This window comes from Pelecanus crispus, chromosome 3 (genome assembly GCF_030463565.1).
Source record: "Pelecanus crispus isolate bPelCri1 chromosome 3, bPelCri1.pri, whole genome shotgun sequence".
Lineage (NCBI taxonomy): Eukaryota > Metazoa > Chordata > Aves > Pelecaniformes > Pelecanidae > Pelecanus > Pelecanus crispus.
In genome coordinates this window covers 12,727,313-12,741,856 of record NC_134645.1, presented here as the reverse complement: position 1 = coordinate 12,741,856, position 14,544 = coordinate 12,727,313, and the positions used below count along the sequence as shown (strand labels likewise).

General features: G+C 36.2%; 1 protein-coding gene across 2 annotated transcripts in view; it reads right to left on the bottom strand.

Annotated features, from left to right (window-relative positions):
• The window catches only part of GPCPD1 (glycerophosphocholine phosphodiesterase 1), a 47,340-nt gene that overhangs the window by 6,208 nt on the left and 26,588 nt on the right, over window positions 1-14,544 (bottom strand). For both annotated transcript variants that reach the window (XM_075706785.1, XM_075706786.1), the window contains 11 exons: window positions 13,329-13,491; window positions 13,107-13,239; window positions 12,819-12,873; window positions 10,750-10,842; window positions 8,728-8,805; window positions 7,566-7,605; window positions 6,725-6,786; window positions 5,280-5,345; window positions 3,612-3,748; window positions 2,299-2,434; window positions 1,783-1,943 (listed from right to left, as the gene is read on the bottom strand). In XM_075706785.1, the coding sequence (XP_075562900.1) occupies window positions 1,783-1,943; window positions 2,299-2,434; window positions 3,612-3,748; window positions 5,280-5,345; window positions 6,725-6,786; window positions 7,566-7,605; window positions 8,728-8,805; window positions 10,750-10,842; window positions 12,819-12,873; window positions 13,107-13,239; window positions 13,329-13,491 (1,124 nt within the window). The remainder of the gene's footprint in view (window positions 1-1,782; window positions 1,944-2,298; window positions 2,435-3,611; window positions 3,749-5,279; window positions 5,346-6,724; window positions 6,787-7,565; window positions 7,606-8,727; window positions 8,806-10,749; window positions 10,843-12,818; window positions 12,874-13,106; window positions 13,240-13,328; window positions 13,492-14,544) is intronic.

Below are 14,544 nucleotides of genomic sequence, written 5' to 3'. Positions count from 1 at the left end.
TGTTCAGTTAAATCAAGGGAATTCAGCCTATCAATTCCAATTAATTGGTCAGTCATCAAAAGGTGAGTTAAAAGGTGTTCTATCATACTGCAACTTAACACAATAAACAGTACAAAATGGAACATAAGATGACACGTAGCAGACTTGCAGCCTTGACATACATGCAACATTATTTAAGTAGTGTTGAGCAATTAAGTATGTAAGGTAATAAAAGCAACATGAAATCAGAAATAAGGCCGTCACCCGTTTTACTATTTTACCATAGCAGTGCGTATCTATTACATCAGGAGTAATTAAGAACTCTAGAAAACTGGATTAGTAGGCATCAGATGAACAGACATTTCATAAGAACACTTTATGCAGTAGTATTTGATTAAAACACCCCACCTGCCTATAAGACCAATAATTTATCACTTCAAGTTATGCATACCACAGGATCAAATTTTGTAACAACCCTGTGACTGTACACTAAAGAGTCAGGGTCTTTAGAAGACCATTTCATCTGCATACTAGTCCGGAGATATTCTTCACCTACTAAAGGGGCCTCAATCTTGAGTTGTAGTAGGAGAGGTATGACATGTAGCACATGTATCAGGGAAGAGGACTTATGTTTCAATGACCAGTCCAAAGCTGATCCGCAATGTAGAAGTCTTGTTACTCCTTTTTACCACTAATGAAAAGGAGACATACTATACAGTACAAGAAGGGAGACCTCCAGGAAACCAGAGAAGCACTGGACCAACCACCCTGGAAGGATTCTTAAACAGTCAATAGACTGAAGGGAGTTAACTATTTTTTACACTGGCAGCCTAGAACTCTAAGAGCAAACATACTCAATTTCTTGCCTCTAGATATGTTAACTCTACTCCCAGTTTTCACTTAATAAAACAGAGTCCTTGACAATTACTTGATTTCCCTCCCCACCCCACCCTTTTTTTTTTTTTTTTTTTAGGTAAAGCAGTATGCAAAGCAATGCTCTTGCTAAAGCAAAGGGTTTGAAATTCTTCTGTAATTTGACACTTCAGTTACACTTAATGCTTTCACAATTACATATTCTTTGTAATCTATCAGAAAGTCTAATTTAATACAGCTTCCCAAATTAATCATCGTCTTGTAATAATGAATTTCACATCTTTTATGTTAAAAGAGCTAAATCTTCTCAGTTTTGTAAGGAACTAAAATAACAGTTTTGTTCAAAGATTTACCATGGTATTCTGATGTCCACCTGAATTGTGTGGATGTAATAACTACTTTCTGAAGTGACTAATTTGGCAGTTTGCCCTGGGAGTCACTCCAAGCTAATTTTAATAGGAAAAATGGTGAATTCACAGCTTTGAAGCACAAGAGAATGTTGTCAAAAAAATTAAGTTAAAATCATTCATTTAAGTTGTGTTAACTATTTTCATAACTAAATGTAGAAAGTTGGAGATTTCAGCTGAACAGTTAAATAACATTGTTCTCACCATGTCATGTACAAAATTTAAGAATTACTATCAGGAATGTTAATAGTATGTTAAATGTATATGCCATGCACTAGTTCTTTGGAGAACCAAATTATATTTATATGAACCTCAGCAGAAGCAAAAGTTATTTTGCTTCATATACACAGCTGAAAGAATAGAAATTAGTGCTAGTCTTGGTTTTGAATTGGTGTTATGGGCTTGTGCTTATAATACCAAAGAAAGGTGTTCTGCACAAATGCAAAATTTCACAAGAAATCGGGATACAATAATTTCTCAGCTTAATTATTCTTCTTACTATTTTTAAAACACAGTGAAGTACCTGTCATATATTAGCCCATGAACACCATATTCTCTCAGCTTCTTCCTGTTATCTGGGTCATTTGCATCATCACCCCATGAGAAAATTACTAGGCCTTTAGATTTGGCCCTTTTAATAAATGATGGATTCCTCAGCAGGTCTTCAGAGTGCACATTAATTCCCTGAAATACAAAACACTTCAATTAAAATCCATGTTTCTGAAAAACTCTCACATTGTTTTTTTTTAAACCTTTGACACTTGCAGCTCCTTATGATTTCATCTATAATATTAATAAAAAATAATTTAACACAATTAAAGAGATTACTGATAGCACTATTTATTAAACAATGTATTATACAGACATTGAAATAACTGACAGTCAGACATTATTTTAGCAGTTACTAAATGCTAGTGTATTTCTTTTGTGATATTGTTTGTAATGTTAAGTATTAGTGTCAAAAATTATGGATTTACAAAAAGTAGTAATAATTTAGCTTCATTTTACTGCAGATTAATACCAGAGCTTGTCAGCTTACCAGCAAGTTTTCAAACTGTGCAAAAGTAATGGCAATTGGAGTTGTACGAGATCTAAGATCCATAAGTTCTGGATAGAGTTTAGATTCTCCTTGGGTGAGAAATAACACAGGATACTTGTTTTGCTTATGCCGAACCCTGTTATAAAAAAAGTTTACAAATTGCAAATGTGTTAAAAAGCAGGGAAATTCAATCTTACTGTTTGAGGAGGATTACGCCCTTTACTGCATGTTCTTCTAATTCCTAGCTGGTGCCACAAGATGATACTACAGTTTAGTATGAAACTGTGTAGATAAACTGTTCTGTCTGTTACTTTTACCAATAATTAGAGATTAAGATACACCGTTTCAGGGAAGCTAGACTAAGTTGAACTCAGATCCAGATCCTCAAAATATTTATACAAAATCCTTGAAGACTGTCAAATTCTGTAATTTTCTTCTTAAATGCACATTAGAGTAAAATGAACATTCATGATAAGATTTTATAAACATGTTTAATATGTAATACCTTACCTTATTAATGTGTTTTTTAAGTCTGATACCAGAGCTGGTATGAAATGACAACAGATGGAAGCAAAGTTTTGGTATTAGTGTGTTATGCACTTAAACGCTTGTTCCTTAGTCCTTTTATCAGTACCTTGATTTGGTTTTGTCCTGCTCATTTACCCTTCAGTGGTATTTCATCAGTGCAGTCTCTCATCAAATGAGATTTCCATAAAGCCTTTCATTAACAGTGCTAAATCACTTCTTATTATGAAATACTACAGCATATTATTAGTTCATATGCATCCCAACTGCTTGTTCCCCAGTTCAACCCCTATGCTTTTTCTGTGGTCCAATACCTTCAATATGACATTCCATAAAAGGAAAACAAACTGCTTAACAAAAAACCAAACGCGGATCATTCAAAGCTATTTCATTTTCTGTCCTTTTTAAAAGGCAGATGTAGTGAAAAAATTGTAACAAAATTAATTTTGTTTGTAAATTAAGCTTGTATACCCCTTAAATATGACTGAAAAAGACTTTGTGATACCAGAAGAAATTTTGACCTTTTTTGTTGTGTCAAGAAAGAGTGAGGCATTCAGGAAGGCACTTCACAAAAATGTCATCTTTGATTTTGTTCTTCTATTTTAATTCTGACACAGCTCAGATGGCAAAGTGGTCTAATTTCTCGTTTCAATTCCTAACTATTTTGGCACCCAAAGTTTAGGTCTAATCAAAACATGTGTTATTACTTTGGACATACGAAAACCCAACGTAAGTTTTACCAAAGAAAGAAAGAAAAAAGATATATTGTATATTTCTTCTTAACTTACATTGTACAAATATCTGCATTAAAAGAAGAAAATACAATCCTTCTTCTTCCAGCATTCATCAGAACAGTTTTTAGAATAATATCTAGAAAGAGGTTCATATCAAAATAAGTTGACAAGTTGCCATCCCACTGTCCATCCTATAAGAAGAAAGGACAAGTTTCAGCCATTTATATTAATGCTTACTAAAATTATTTTAACAAGTAATGGTCTCTCATTCAACCTGAGCAAAATGAGAATTCAGTTTCCAAGTCTGAATACAGAAGTCACTCCTTCAGTCTACTGAATGCTAGTTACAGCTCTACAGAACTGTCAGTCTGTGAGGTACAGCTGAATTCTAACAGCAGTCCCATCCAAGGAGAGTTTCTATAAAGCCTTTTCTAATTTTGAAAACACAAAGAGATTCCATGAAAGATCACTAAAAACTGTTACAGACACTTTGTACTGCTTTTTTGAAATATAAAAATGCAACAATAAGATTTTTAGAAATAAATGAGATATCCTTTGCCTTTGAGAATAGCAGGTACTAGTCCTTCTGCAGCTGACCCATCTCTGAGAGCATTAACATGTTTCTATGCATACAGACTTCCACCTATGTCCCGGTTTTGGCTGGGATAGAGTTAGTTTTCTTCCTAGTAGCAGGCATAGTGCTGTGTTTTGGATTTAGTATGAGAATAATGCTGATAACACACTGATGTTTTAGTTGTTGCTAAGGACTGCTTATGCTAGTCAAAGACTTTTCAGCTTCCCGTGCTCTGCCAGGTGCACAAGAAGCTGGGAGGGGGCACAGCCAGAACACTTGATCCAAACTGACCAAAGGGCTATTCCATACCATATGACATCATGCTCAGTATATAAACTGGGAGGAGTTGGCCAGGGGGATGCAATCACTGCTCAGGAACTGTCTGGGTATCAGTCAGCAGGTGGTGAGCAATCACATTGTGTCTCACTTGCTTTGTATATTATTATTATCATCACTATTATATTGTTATTATTATAATTATTTTACTTTATTTCAATTATTAAATTGTTCTTATCTCAACCCAGGAGTTTTTCCTCACTCTTACTCCTCCGATTCTCTCCCCCATCCCATCAGGGTAGGGGGAGTGAGTGAGCGGCTGCGTGGTGCTTAGTTGCTGGCTGGGGCTAAACCACGACAACCAACCACTCTGCTTAGTTTTTCTCCCACTCCAGGCTTCCAGTCCTAGCCTTGACATTTCCTTCTAGACCAAGCACTAAATAATCCAGCTGAGTCTGCAGTACTGCTGACTAGAAGGAAACAGTTGATTGTAACACTGCATCATGTTGTAGCTGCTCCTGCACCAGGCCAGAAGAATTTGAATTTCTTGTCGTTTTTCCCATATACAGCATGGCTGACCTGTTGTAATTCATTGACTTTAAAAAGGGTCTTCTACTAAAAGCAGTCTCAGGTTCATTATGAACTCAGTCCTATAAATACTTCTATTGTTTTAAGAGTAAGTTTGTTCATTTGCTAGAGCAGTGCTATTATACTCCCAGTTTTAAAGCCAGTGGGTTATAATAAAACAAAGAGTCACAAAAAAACTCAAAATTATGCCTTTGTTTGTAGCTCATGAATTGCCATGTCAAATTACAAGCTTTAGCCACGAGAATGACAAATTATCAAAGCAAATCACACGTGCATTTACTTACCCTTTGTTGACAGATCCATTTTATTTCTATGTTGAACCCAACATCTTCAGAAACAGACTCCAGGACCTGAAAAAAACTTCACTGTGAACAGACCCTACAGCAAAGGAGGACAACTAAGCACTAGGAGGCTAACTACTGGGAAAGTACATTGGAATTTAACGCCTATGGGGTCTAACAGTAGAATAAAAAAAAAAACCCTAAGTTTTTAACATTTCATACAAGATACATATACACCTTTTTCTCCTTTAGTTTAAAGCTAGGAAATACATAAAAATGGATAAAATCTTAAGAACCTAATTTTGACAAGGTAAAAATGCAAGTCAATTCACCTTAACATGTGGGAAGGGAAGTTTTTTTACTTCTCCAGGAAGTTTTTTCTGAATGCAAACAGTACCTTAAGTAGCACATAGTCCTAAGTATGAAATCTGTGAGCTTGCCATTATGATGATGAGAACAAAAGTATGTGAAATTCTTGTAAAGAATTAATTGTAAGGTGACTTCAAATCAAAAGGTGAAACTAACAGCTAATGAAATGAAAGAAATGTTGGTAGATGATTCTGGAACCCTGTAAAGATGACAGGTACAGAAGAGAGTAACATACCTTTTCTTATAGGAAGAAAATTAAATTTGGGGAATCAAAACAGGTAGAGGAATTGAACCTCAGCAGTTTAGTCTATTACACAAAGTTCTTTATTTTCTGTAGCTACACAGTAATCTGATTAGACAGTAAAAAAATACAGTTGGGCGTATGCCCTGTAACTGATGGACACTTCATACATGCTCTGACATAAGCCTATAAATAACTGGATACTAATCATCTCCATAATCCAAATAAAAAGCAGTACTATTGTATAAAACAAATCCCTAAAAGGCATGTTAATGAGCAGTTCAGACATTAGGAAAAACACAAGGGGGGGTGGGGAGAAGTTCTAGAAAAAAAAAAAACACTGTAGACAGTATCAAACTGGCTTTTGGTCAGTTGTTTCTGTGAAAAATAAGCCAACACAAAGCCCAGAGTTGGCTAGCAGTCATGAATGGGAACACGCTAGAAACTCACAATTTCTCTGGGTCTGGCTCTGCTGCATGGCCAAGAGTATTGAATGAACTGCCAAAGGCCAGGATTTTTTTCCAAAATTAACAAACAATTGTCAATGCTTTAAAATGCAATGCCCAGATGTTAACTAGCTGTAAAACTGAATGTATCCTGAGCTATAAAACTTGGGTTTGTGAATTAAGAAGCTTGAAAGATATGCAAAATATTACTTTTAAGTGCTGAAAAGGCTCCAGGAGCCAACAATATAGCTCGTGTTCTCAGTTCCAGCATTGATATGGGAGGCCTAGAACCAAAAATTAATATTGCTTGCTATGTGTGCAAAGCTGAAAGAAAAACACATGTTTTTATGTTCCACAGCCGTCATCTCTATTGCTCTATATTCACTGCTTACTCTCTGCAGAGAAGGAAATGGCTGGGTCTCAAAAGCAGAGTTTTCTTCATCTTTAAAAGATGCTGAAAAGAAATACAAAATATTGAATCAAAACAGATCTTGCTAATCCCAGCAAGAAAAGACTGGCTCAAAACCATAAGGCCTTTAAGAGTAAAGAATGGAGTCAGGTCTGTCTTTAGGCTTACCTAAGCCTTCCCTCTAACACTGATGTATTCCAAGGATAGTGTTGGCAATTCCTGTTTTGCCAGTGGGAAAGATTTTTGACCCACCCCATTAAAAGCCTTGCCAGAATATTTATCAGAAGCAGCTTCCCCCATTCCTCACGGTTTCAGTCACTGAATCACATCCACTAGAAGCAGCCTTGCCTGTCAAGGCTTATTATTTATTTTATCTTTTCCCAGACAGGTAGGATGTGTGAGATACTTTGCTTGATTTTGCTGTCCCTATAAAGGGGATGAATTAAGGCCAAAAATTTACAGCACCAATAAGACACACTACAGCAGTTACCATAGTTCTTGTTAGCAATGCTGAAGAGCTGCCAAAAAGGTACAGTTAGAGAAGCATAAGATGGAAACATTAGTAGCAATTTTATTAAGAATATTCATAAATATATATTTAGTTACACATTCATCTTCTACCCTCCTGTCCCCTCTTCCCAAGGGAGTAACTCCCGTCCAGGTATTTACTTCCCAAAGAACTCTATAGCACGCACAAAATTAAAGTAACTACGTAAGCATTTAGAAACATTCGGAAGAAGCCAAATGTGATTAGAACAAGTGACTGCAACCACAGAGTACATGGGAATAAATAAGTCTCACGACTCTTGCAAACTAGTACATACCATTGTGATCTTTTACTTTCAGGGCAGTCACGTGAGCCAGCTGAAGAGCATAAGAAGAGTAAAATTAACAAATACTCCACCCATAGAGATCTTACTACATGTAAAATATAACTAATTTTCCTTACAAATTGTTTTTAAGTTTAAAGGTCTGCAGTTTTAGTAATTTGTAAAAGAATAAGGAAATACTAGCACACATCACAGTTTTCTTTCAAACTTTAAAACAAAGATTCCAAGGAAAGCTCAAAGCCAAACTGAAAATGTTCTTACTGAAAATTCAGAATACATATTCAAGGGTAGAAACACACATAATATAATTTAACATTAAGATGTGAAGACGCCTGAACATTAAACCCTCCTCTGTCAGATGTGTTTCCATCAAGTGCAGACAGAGGGCCAACAGCGGTTTTATAGTGTAGTCACATACTGAGATAGAACCAGGCCAGGCATAGGGCCAGCTCCCTCACTCCATTCAAATTCTCTCTCCACAAAAAGGAGGATACCAAGTAATTTTAAGTAAAAAGAAACATGTAGTTCTTGGATCAGCCAGGTGCTTCCTTGACTGAGGACAGATATCTCAGCTGGGTCTTCAGTGGCCCAGTCTCATCCCCAACCCCCTTTTAAGTAGGCAGGGCACTTCTGTTCAGAAGATACAGTGATACCCAATTAAATAAAAACAACCAATTATGTCTAGCCAGTTTGTCCAATCCATACCATTGAATCATGGACCCTTTACACCTCCATATGCACCTCCAAAGAGGAGTTCAACATAATCTGGATCTCCCTTGTTAACAGGGAAACATTTGAAAATTAGATAGACTTTATGACAGGTATCTATCTTCTTCAACAAAGATGCCAAAGCACTGGCTTTCAATGAACCCTACCACTTTCAGCCTTTCTTATTTTTTTAAAGATTATCAATGTTAGCATAGTGATATGGATCTACACAAGTTGTCAGACCATCTTTCTAGAAGATAAGTAATGAGATTCATTCAAGTTGTAATGATGGTCCAAAAGTACTATTCTTGGAATTAGCTACTCGTTCTACTTGTACAATTTTTAAAACTTGTGCTCTGCCAAACTATCTAGTTACACCAAAAATCTAAGCTTCATACACCATTTAAAGTTCTACACATAGCATGTCATACTAGCCAAAGAACAATACCTTCAATAACTGCAGCTGATCAAACGTGAGTTCTTTGACTGCAATCTCAAACAGTTCCAAAGGCTCTGTATCCAGTTTCTTTGAAGAGAAATAATACATAATTAAGCATCACTGAAAACTACAAAAAAAGCCTACAGGCTTTTAATATGGTAACATCAAAGGCAACTAATTTTTTTCTCTTTCATTGATAAAGATACAAGTGATATCTTTTATTATAATAAGAGTAAGATTATCAGTTTTCAGGAGACAACATAGGCACTCAGAAGCATAAAACAGACGTCAATTTGAAAAAAAAAAAAAAAAAAAACACCCGGATTTGGTCTTTCATTCAAGTCAGAAGCTTCAATGTTCTTTCTTCTGAAGAGGTTAGCATATTTGTTCTGTAAAAACCTAACTAGTTATTGTATTCAGGAAGAGTGTGCAAGTAAAGAAACGTATTAAAAAAATACTCCAAGGCAGTTCAGTTTATTACTGTCCATCCAATGTCTCAGAAACTAATAAAATAAGGACAAGTGTCCTGGTAAAACTGAGACACAGACACCCTGCCCCTAAAATAAAGATCTGGTGTAAAAAAAATTCTGTCAATCCATTTTTGATTTCTCCTCTTCACTATAAAGAAATTTTTACTCAACAAGGCAATATTGATTCAATATACACTATGCATTTCCCTTAATCAAAGTTCCATTTCCACAACTGTTCAAAACCAAACTTCATATAAACTGCAATATCGTAATGGGTGTGAGAGTTTGATGACACTGACTTAGTGCCAAGAAGAGAGAACTTATATTGCAGTCTGCCATCTTTGTTATTCACTGCCAGAACTAGAAAGGAAGAAAACTAGAACAGGAACAGTCCAACCTCCTTGCACTGCTGCTGAATGTAAGTATTCTGGCCTCAGTGGAGAACATGCAACAGACCATACAGAAAAGCACCTCCGTGGGTTTTTTTGTGTCCCCAGTCCTTATGCCTATGGTTCTCTCATTATTAAGGAGTGTCATGTCACTTTACTCCATGAAAACATTCAATTGTTATGCTTCATAAAACTTGGGTATTTAAGAGGTATTGTGATAGTCTGTTCAGAGCACCTTTTAAGGAATGCTTATCTGTATGTACGAGTAATGTAAGAAGCAGTGAACAGTGTTATAGTACCCTTGATGCTTACAGAAACAGCAGAAAGGAGGTTTTGGTTAAAAAAAGAAGGAACAACAACTGCAACCTCATCAGGTAAGCAAGGAAAGGAACAGAACTTGCTTTCAAGAGCCATTTTCCTGCTCCTAGGACCTCTGTCTTAACTCCTTTCCTTCTGTTCCACCAAGCAATCCAAAAGCAGTTCTTAGCCTCACTTACTGTCTCAATGAGACATGAAGTATATTGTTTACCTCACAGTTAAAGGACAGAGAAAAATGTAGAAGTAAAAAAGGGTTAAAGAAAGAGTTAGAAAAACTAATGGAAGCCAAGCCATTTGTGGCTAATCAAACTCCCTAAGTGAAGGAGATCCTTGTTTCTTCCACTTTTCTGCTTTCCATCTACTGGCCGCTACCGGGATACCAAACAAGGTAGACTTTGTTTTAACCTAGAGAGCATTAACTGCTTAAGAGAAGTATACATTTAAGTATCAGCAGGAGTGAGAAGTCATGCTGAGGATCACGCTAACTCTTCCTCAAAAAAGAAACAACCAGAAGTTCTTACTCTGACAGTCTAGAAGAGTCTCAGAGGTGCTACTGAATATAGTGGAGTTGTCTGCATTTTTCTTCCAAACCATAAATAAAAAAAGCTAAAAAAAAAACCAACTACAATGTAGGCTTGAAGAGTCTCAAACCATGCATCTGAAATGCTGTTGTTACAACATCAAAAGGAAAAACTCAACTTAACTTCCTTGCTCTACTTTATGCACACAGTAACACTGCATATTTACTCCCATTCCATCCCTTGATTCCACAGAATTATTTCCATGAGAACTTGGCATTTTAGTTTCTGGAATGGTCACATTTAAAGATAAAATACAGATATCAGCTTGTTTACCTTTTTCATGGCCATGCAACATGTAAGATCATGGTATACAATAGGCACGTGATCTTTAGAAAGATGTACATCAAATTCCACATATGCTGCTCCCTACAAAAGATTGGAAAACACACAGAATAAAACAAAAACCCATTAACTATTTATGCACAAGGACTACAGAACTGCAGACAAGTTGCCAAGTATTCACAGGTCCTGGACATCAACCAGAAGTTGAATGCAACTGGTTGTTACCACTTTAATCACACTCAACAATGGATTAGAAATGAAAAGAATCATGGGAAAGTATTTTAATTACCATAATGCAGCTCTGATATATATAGCTTGCTTAATCTTGTAACCCCTCTAGTAATATTCAAGTATTGTAAACTTGATTTCAGAGAAAGGCTAAGATGACATTTAAAAACATAGATGCCTTTGCAGTGCCCTTCCTCCCTCCTCCCCACCACCCCAAGAGACAAGTGATTGCTACAAATTGGCAAAGCTTTAGGGAGATATTCCATATGCTGAGGGGCTTCTGGAGTCACTAGTGAATAACACAGTAGTATCGTTATAACATGTGCAAGAGCACAAAGAGTTATATCCAGCATTCTCCTATCCTTTTCAACTGTATGTTATTTTCTGTTAAGCTTAGAAAGGAAGAAAGATCAAACAAGAGCTCTAAATACAATCTTTTTGAAAAGAGGGCCAGAGAGAAACAGATAGAGAAACATACAGAAACAATTTTTGTTACTTATTTTCACTCTCTGTAAAGCATTCCTTTGAAATGCCTCCAAGAATAACATTCATGAAATTATCATCCTGACTCGCCTACTCTTTTTCAATCAGTACAGAAAGAAAATAGGACAGCCTTTTTTTTCAGCCCTTTTCTCAGCAGAAATATTTTTAGAGTGGTGGCTTGCATTGGCAGATTGAAATCTGCAAATAGTTGAAAGTACTTTTCTGGTGATGATGCCGCTGCTGACTTCATAGTAAATTTCTGCCTCGACGCATACTTCTTGTGGGCTTTTTAAAAGCTGTCTATAAACCTGCAGCATCCACCCAGAAATTAAGAACTACTGTTCAAAAGGATCATTTAGTAGCTGCAGTTTTCTTTTGCTCTGCAGTCAGTGCATGTTCCAGACACTGTGTTCAAACTATATTCTGACTTCCAAACAAGAGAAAGCTTTCAGCTACGACTCTTGGGGAGTACAGTACTCCAGGATCAGTAGCCAGTAAGCATAATACTCCAGATTCTGCTCCTATCCCTTTAACAACTTCAAAAAATGTTCGGTAAGAATCTACATCAGTGAAGAAGTACCTAAAAAGGCTTAGGAACTCTAGAAGTCAAGCGACAGGTGATGTCATAGCAGTATTTTTATGTAACTGTAACCACAGCTCTTCACTGTGAAAACAGAAGCTTCACAAGAAACCTCTGAAACCGCTTCTGACTCCAGCTACTCTGCTATAGTGTCTCACTAGACTGTCTAAATCAATCTTATCACAGATCACTTCAGTGACTGAGATTATTGGAAGGAATAAAAGTGACTACCTCAATCACAGACTTGAAGCACCTGAAGCTACTATCTCCCAAACTGAAAAGTCTCATCTTACGATTCAAAGTCTTCATTGTAGCAAACGCTGAAACAAAGGATTGTTTTACTCTACTAGCTCAGCTCCCACATCTGATTTTTGGACACCAATTTTAGGTGCTCAGCAGTTCCTGAGCGAGACCTTTGCCACGAAAGAGTATGTTGAGAGACTCTAGCATAGCCAAAATTTTATTTATTTGTTCAAAATTATTCCAACCCTATGTCTCTGCAGGGTTGAGATTAAAGTTTTCCCTGTGTTCAAACGCCACCAGAACATATTAGATGGAAGTTGGGGGTTTTTTTGAGGAACTTGAGAATGAGAGTCTAATCTAGCTATTACTTTCCTTCCTATCTCTTGAGGAACTTCCATGGTGATTTGATGTTAATTTTATATCACTGCAATTACCACTCATTGTACTGAATCATGGGAATTAAGCAGACAAGCCAAGCAAGTTTTAACTATATGGGTCCTATGTGCATGCAGATGTGTGTACATACGTGACTAGCAGCATTCCTCAGAGAGGCAATAGTGTTCTCTTGAACTTTAGCAAGTCTGAAATAACAGCAAAGAAAAAGGTTTTGTTAGATGCAGCATGGCACAGAAGTCCATTGAAACAACAGAAATACAAATCAGAAGTCTTTGTTTTACAGAACATCCACATTTGATATTGAATTGACTTAAATGATTATGGGTTGTAGCTTTTTATTTTAAACTGCCCGCTTCCTCAATTGGTGTCAGTGAAACAAAACATACCCCCACCCAAATTGAAATACAAATTAACTTACTTAGCTGTTGTTGTAGAATTTCCTGCTCCCCTGTGTCCAACATCTAGAGTTGTTCTTGGTTTCCAATATTTTGCATATGAAGCCTTCATATCACAAGCATAGCCCTGGATCGGCTTAATAATTATGTAGTCCACTACGAGAAAAATACCAAATGTTTCACATGTCATTAGAGAATGGATGACTTCCAGTAGGGTTATCTACATCTGTTTGCATCAACTGTACCTCTAACTTTTCCGATTGTCTTCCTTGGATTTCTGCTCATAATAGCAAGTGTAAGAACTCCAGCACTCTTTCCAAGTTCTGCAATTGTGGATGACAGGAGGCAGGCAGAACCTACATGACCTGGGAGCACATCACCTTGTACTACTTTCTCACCTAAATCTTCCTAAAAACAAAACAAACAAAAAACCAAAACACCTACTGTTATTTGTAGGTGAGAATGCTAAATACACTCTTCTTTCTTATGGAAACCTTGCTCCTCAGGAAGATATATACAGGCACTGATGTAAAAGAAACTTCTTGTGTGTAACAGAAAAAATAATTTCAGGCTGAAAATTGTTTACGATAACAGCATGTTGCAAGTTATGATCAGGAACATGAAATTGTTGATGGAAATCTAGGAAATCATGTATATTTGACTTTGAAAAACTCTTAGACTTGACAAGCTTTCAGATCAAAATTGCATGCATGGAATACTCTGCCTTCTAAAAAGCCCAAGTCATTTAGAACAAAGATGAACTGGAATAATATATATGCTTAAAATAACATTATATTCATGTGCAAGGAAGGAAGAGGGCAACTAGCAAACAGAACATGTATTTCTTGACCATCATCATGTTCAGGAACTATGTAGTCACCTTACAATTATGAACATAAGTGATGTAAGGGTATTTTTAGACTGAAGAGAGAATGCTTAAAACCTTCTTCTGCATAAACAGTATGAAGTGACAAAAGTAGTTTTCTTTTTAAAAAGGACTTGGAGTATTAAAATCTTTCAGAAAAAAAGAGTGCAAAACAACAGATATTACAGTAGTGATAATCAGGATAGTAGTGATAAACACAGTAGTGAGAATTGGGAAGCACCCAGTTTTAATTTGCACTAGTTAGTTCAGAAAAATCTCTTTGTTTATAACTTAAAAATCAAGATCAAATAGTTGTAATTTAACTAGTTCATTACACACTGTTCAGATTAAAAAAGGATAAGCAAAACTGATCTCTGGTAAAGGATAAAAATCAAGCCAACGTAACAACATGCAGTACTGCACACTAAGATTTGAGTCTTATTTGTACTAACTTCTAAATAATCAGAAACTGCAAAGCTTTCTGTACCATACTGAGAAGACTCACAAAACCTTTCTGCAAAATGGTGCAGTAGCCAATAGTCTCATAACTTGTTTACACAAGTCTAAAAGATCAAGAATATCAGGCAATAGCCCTA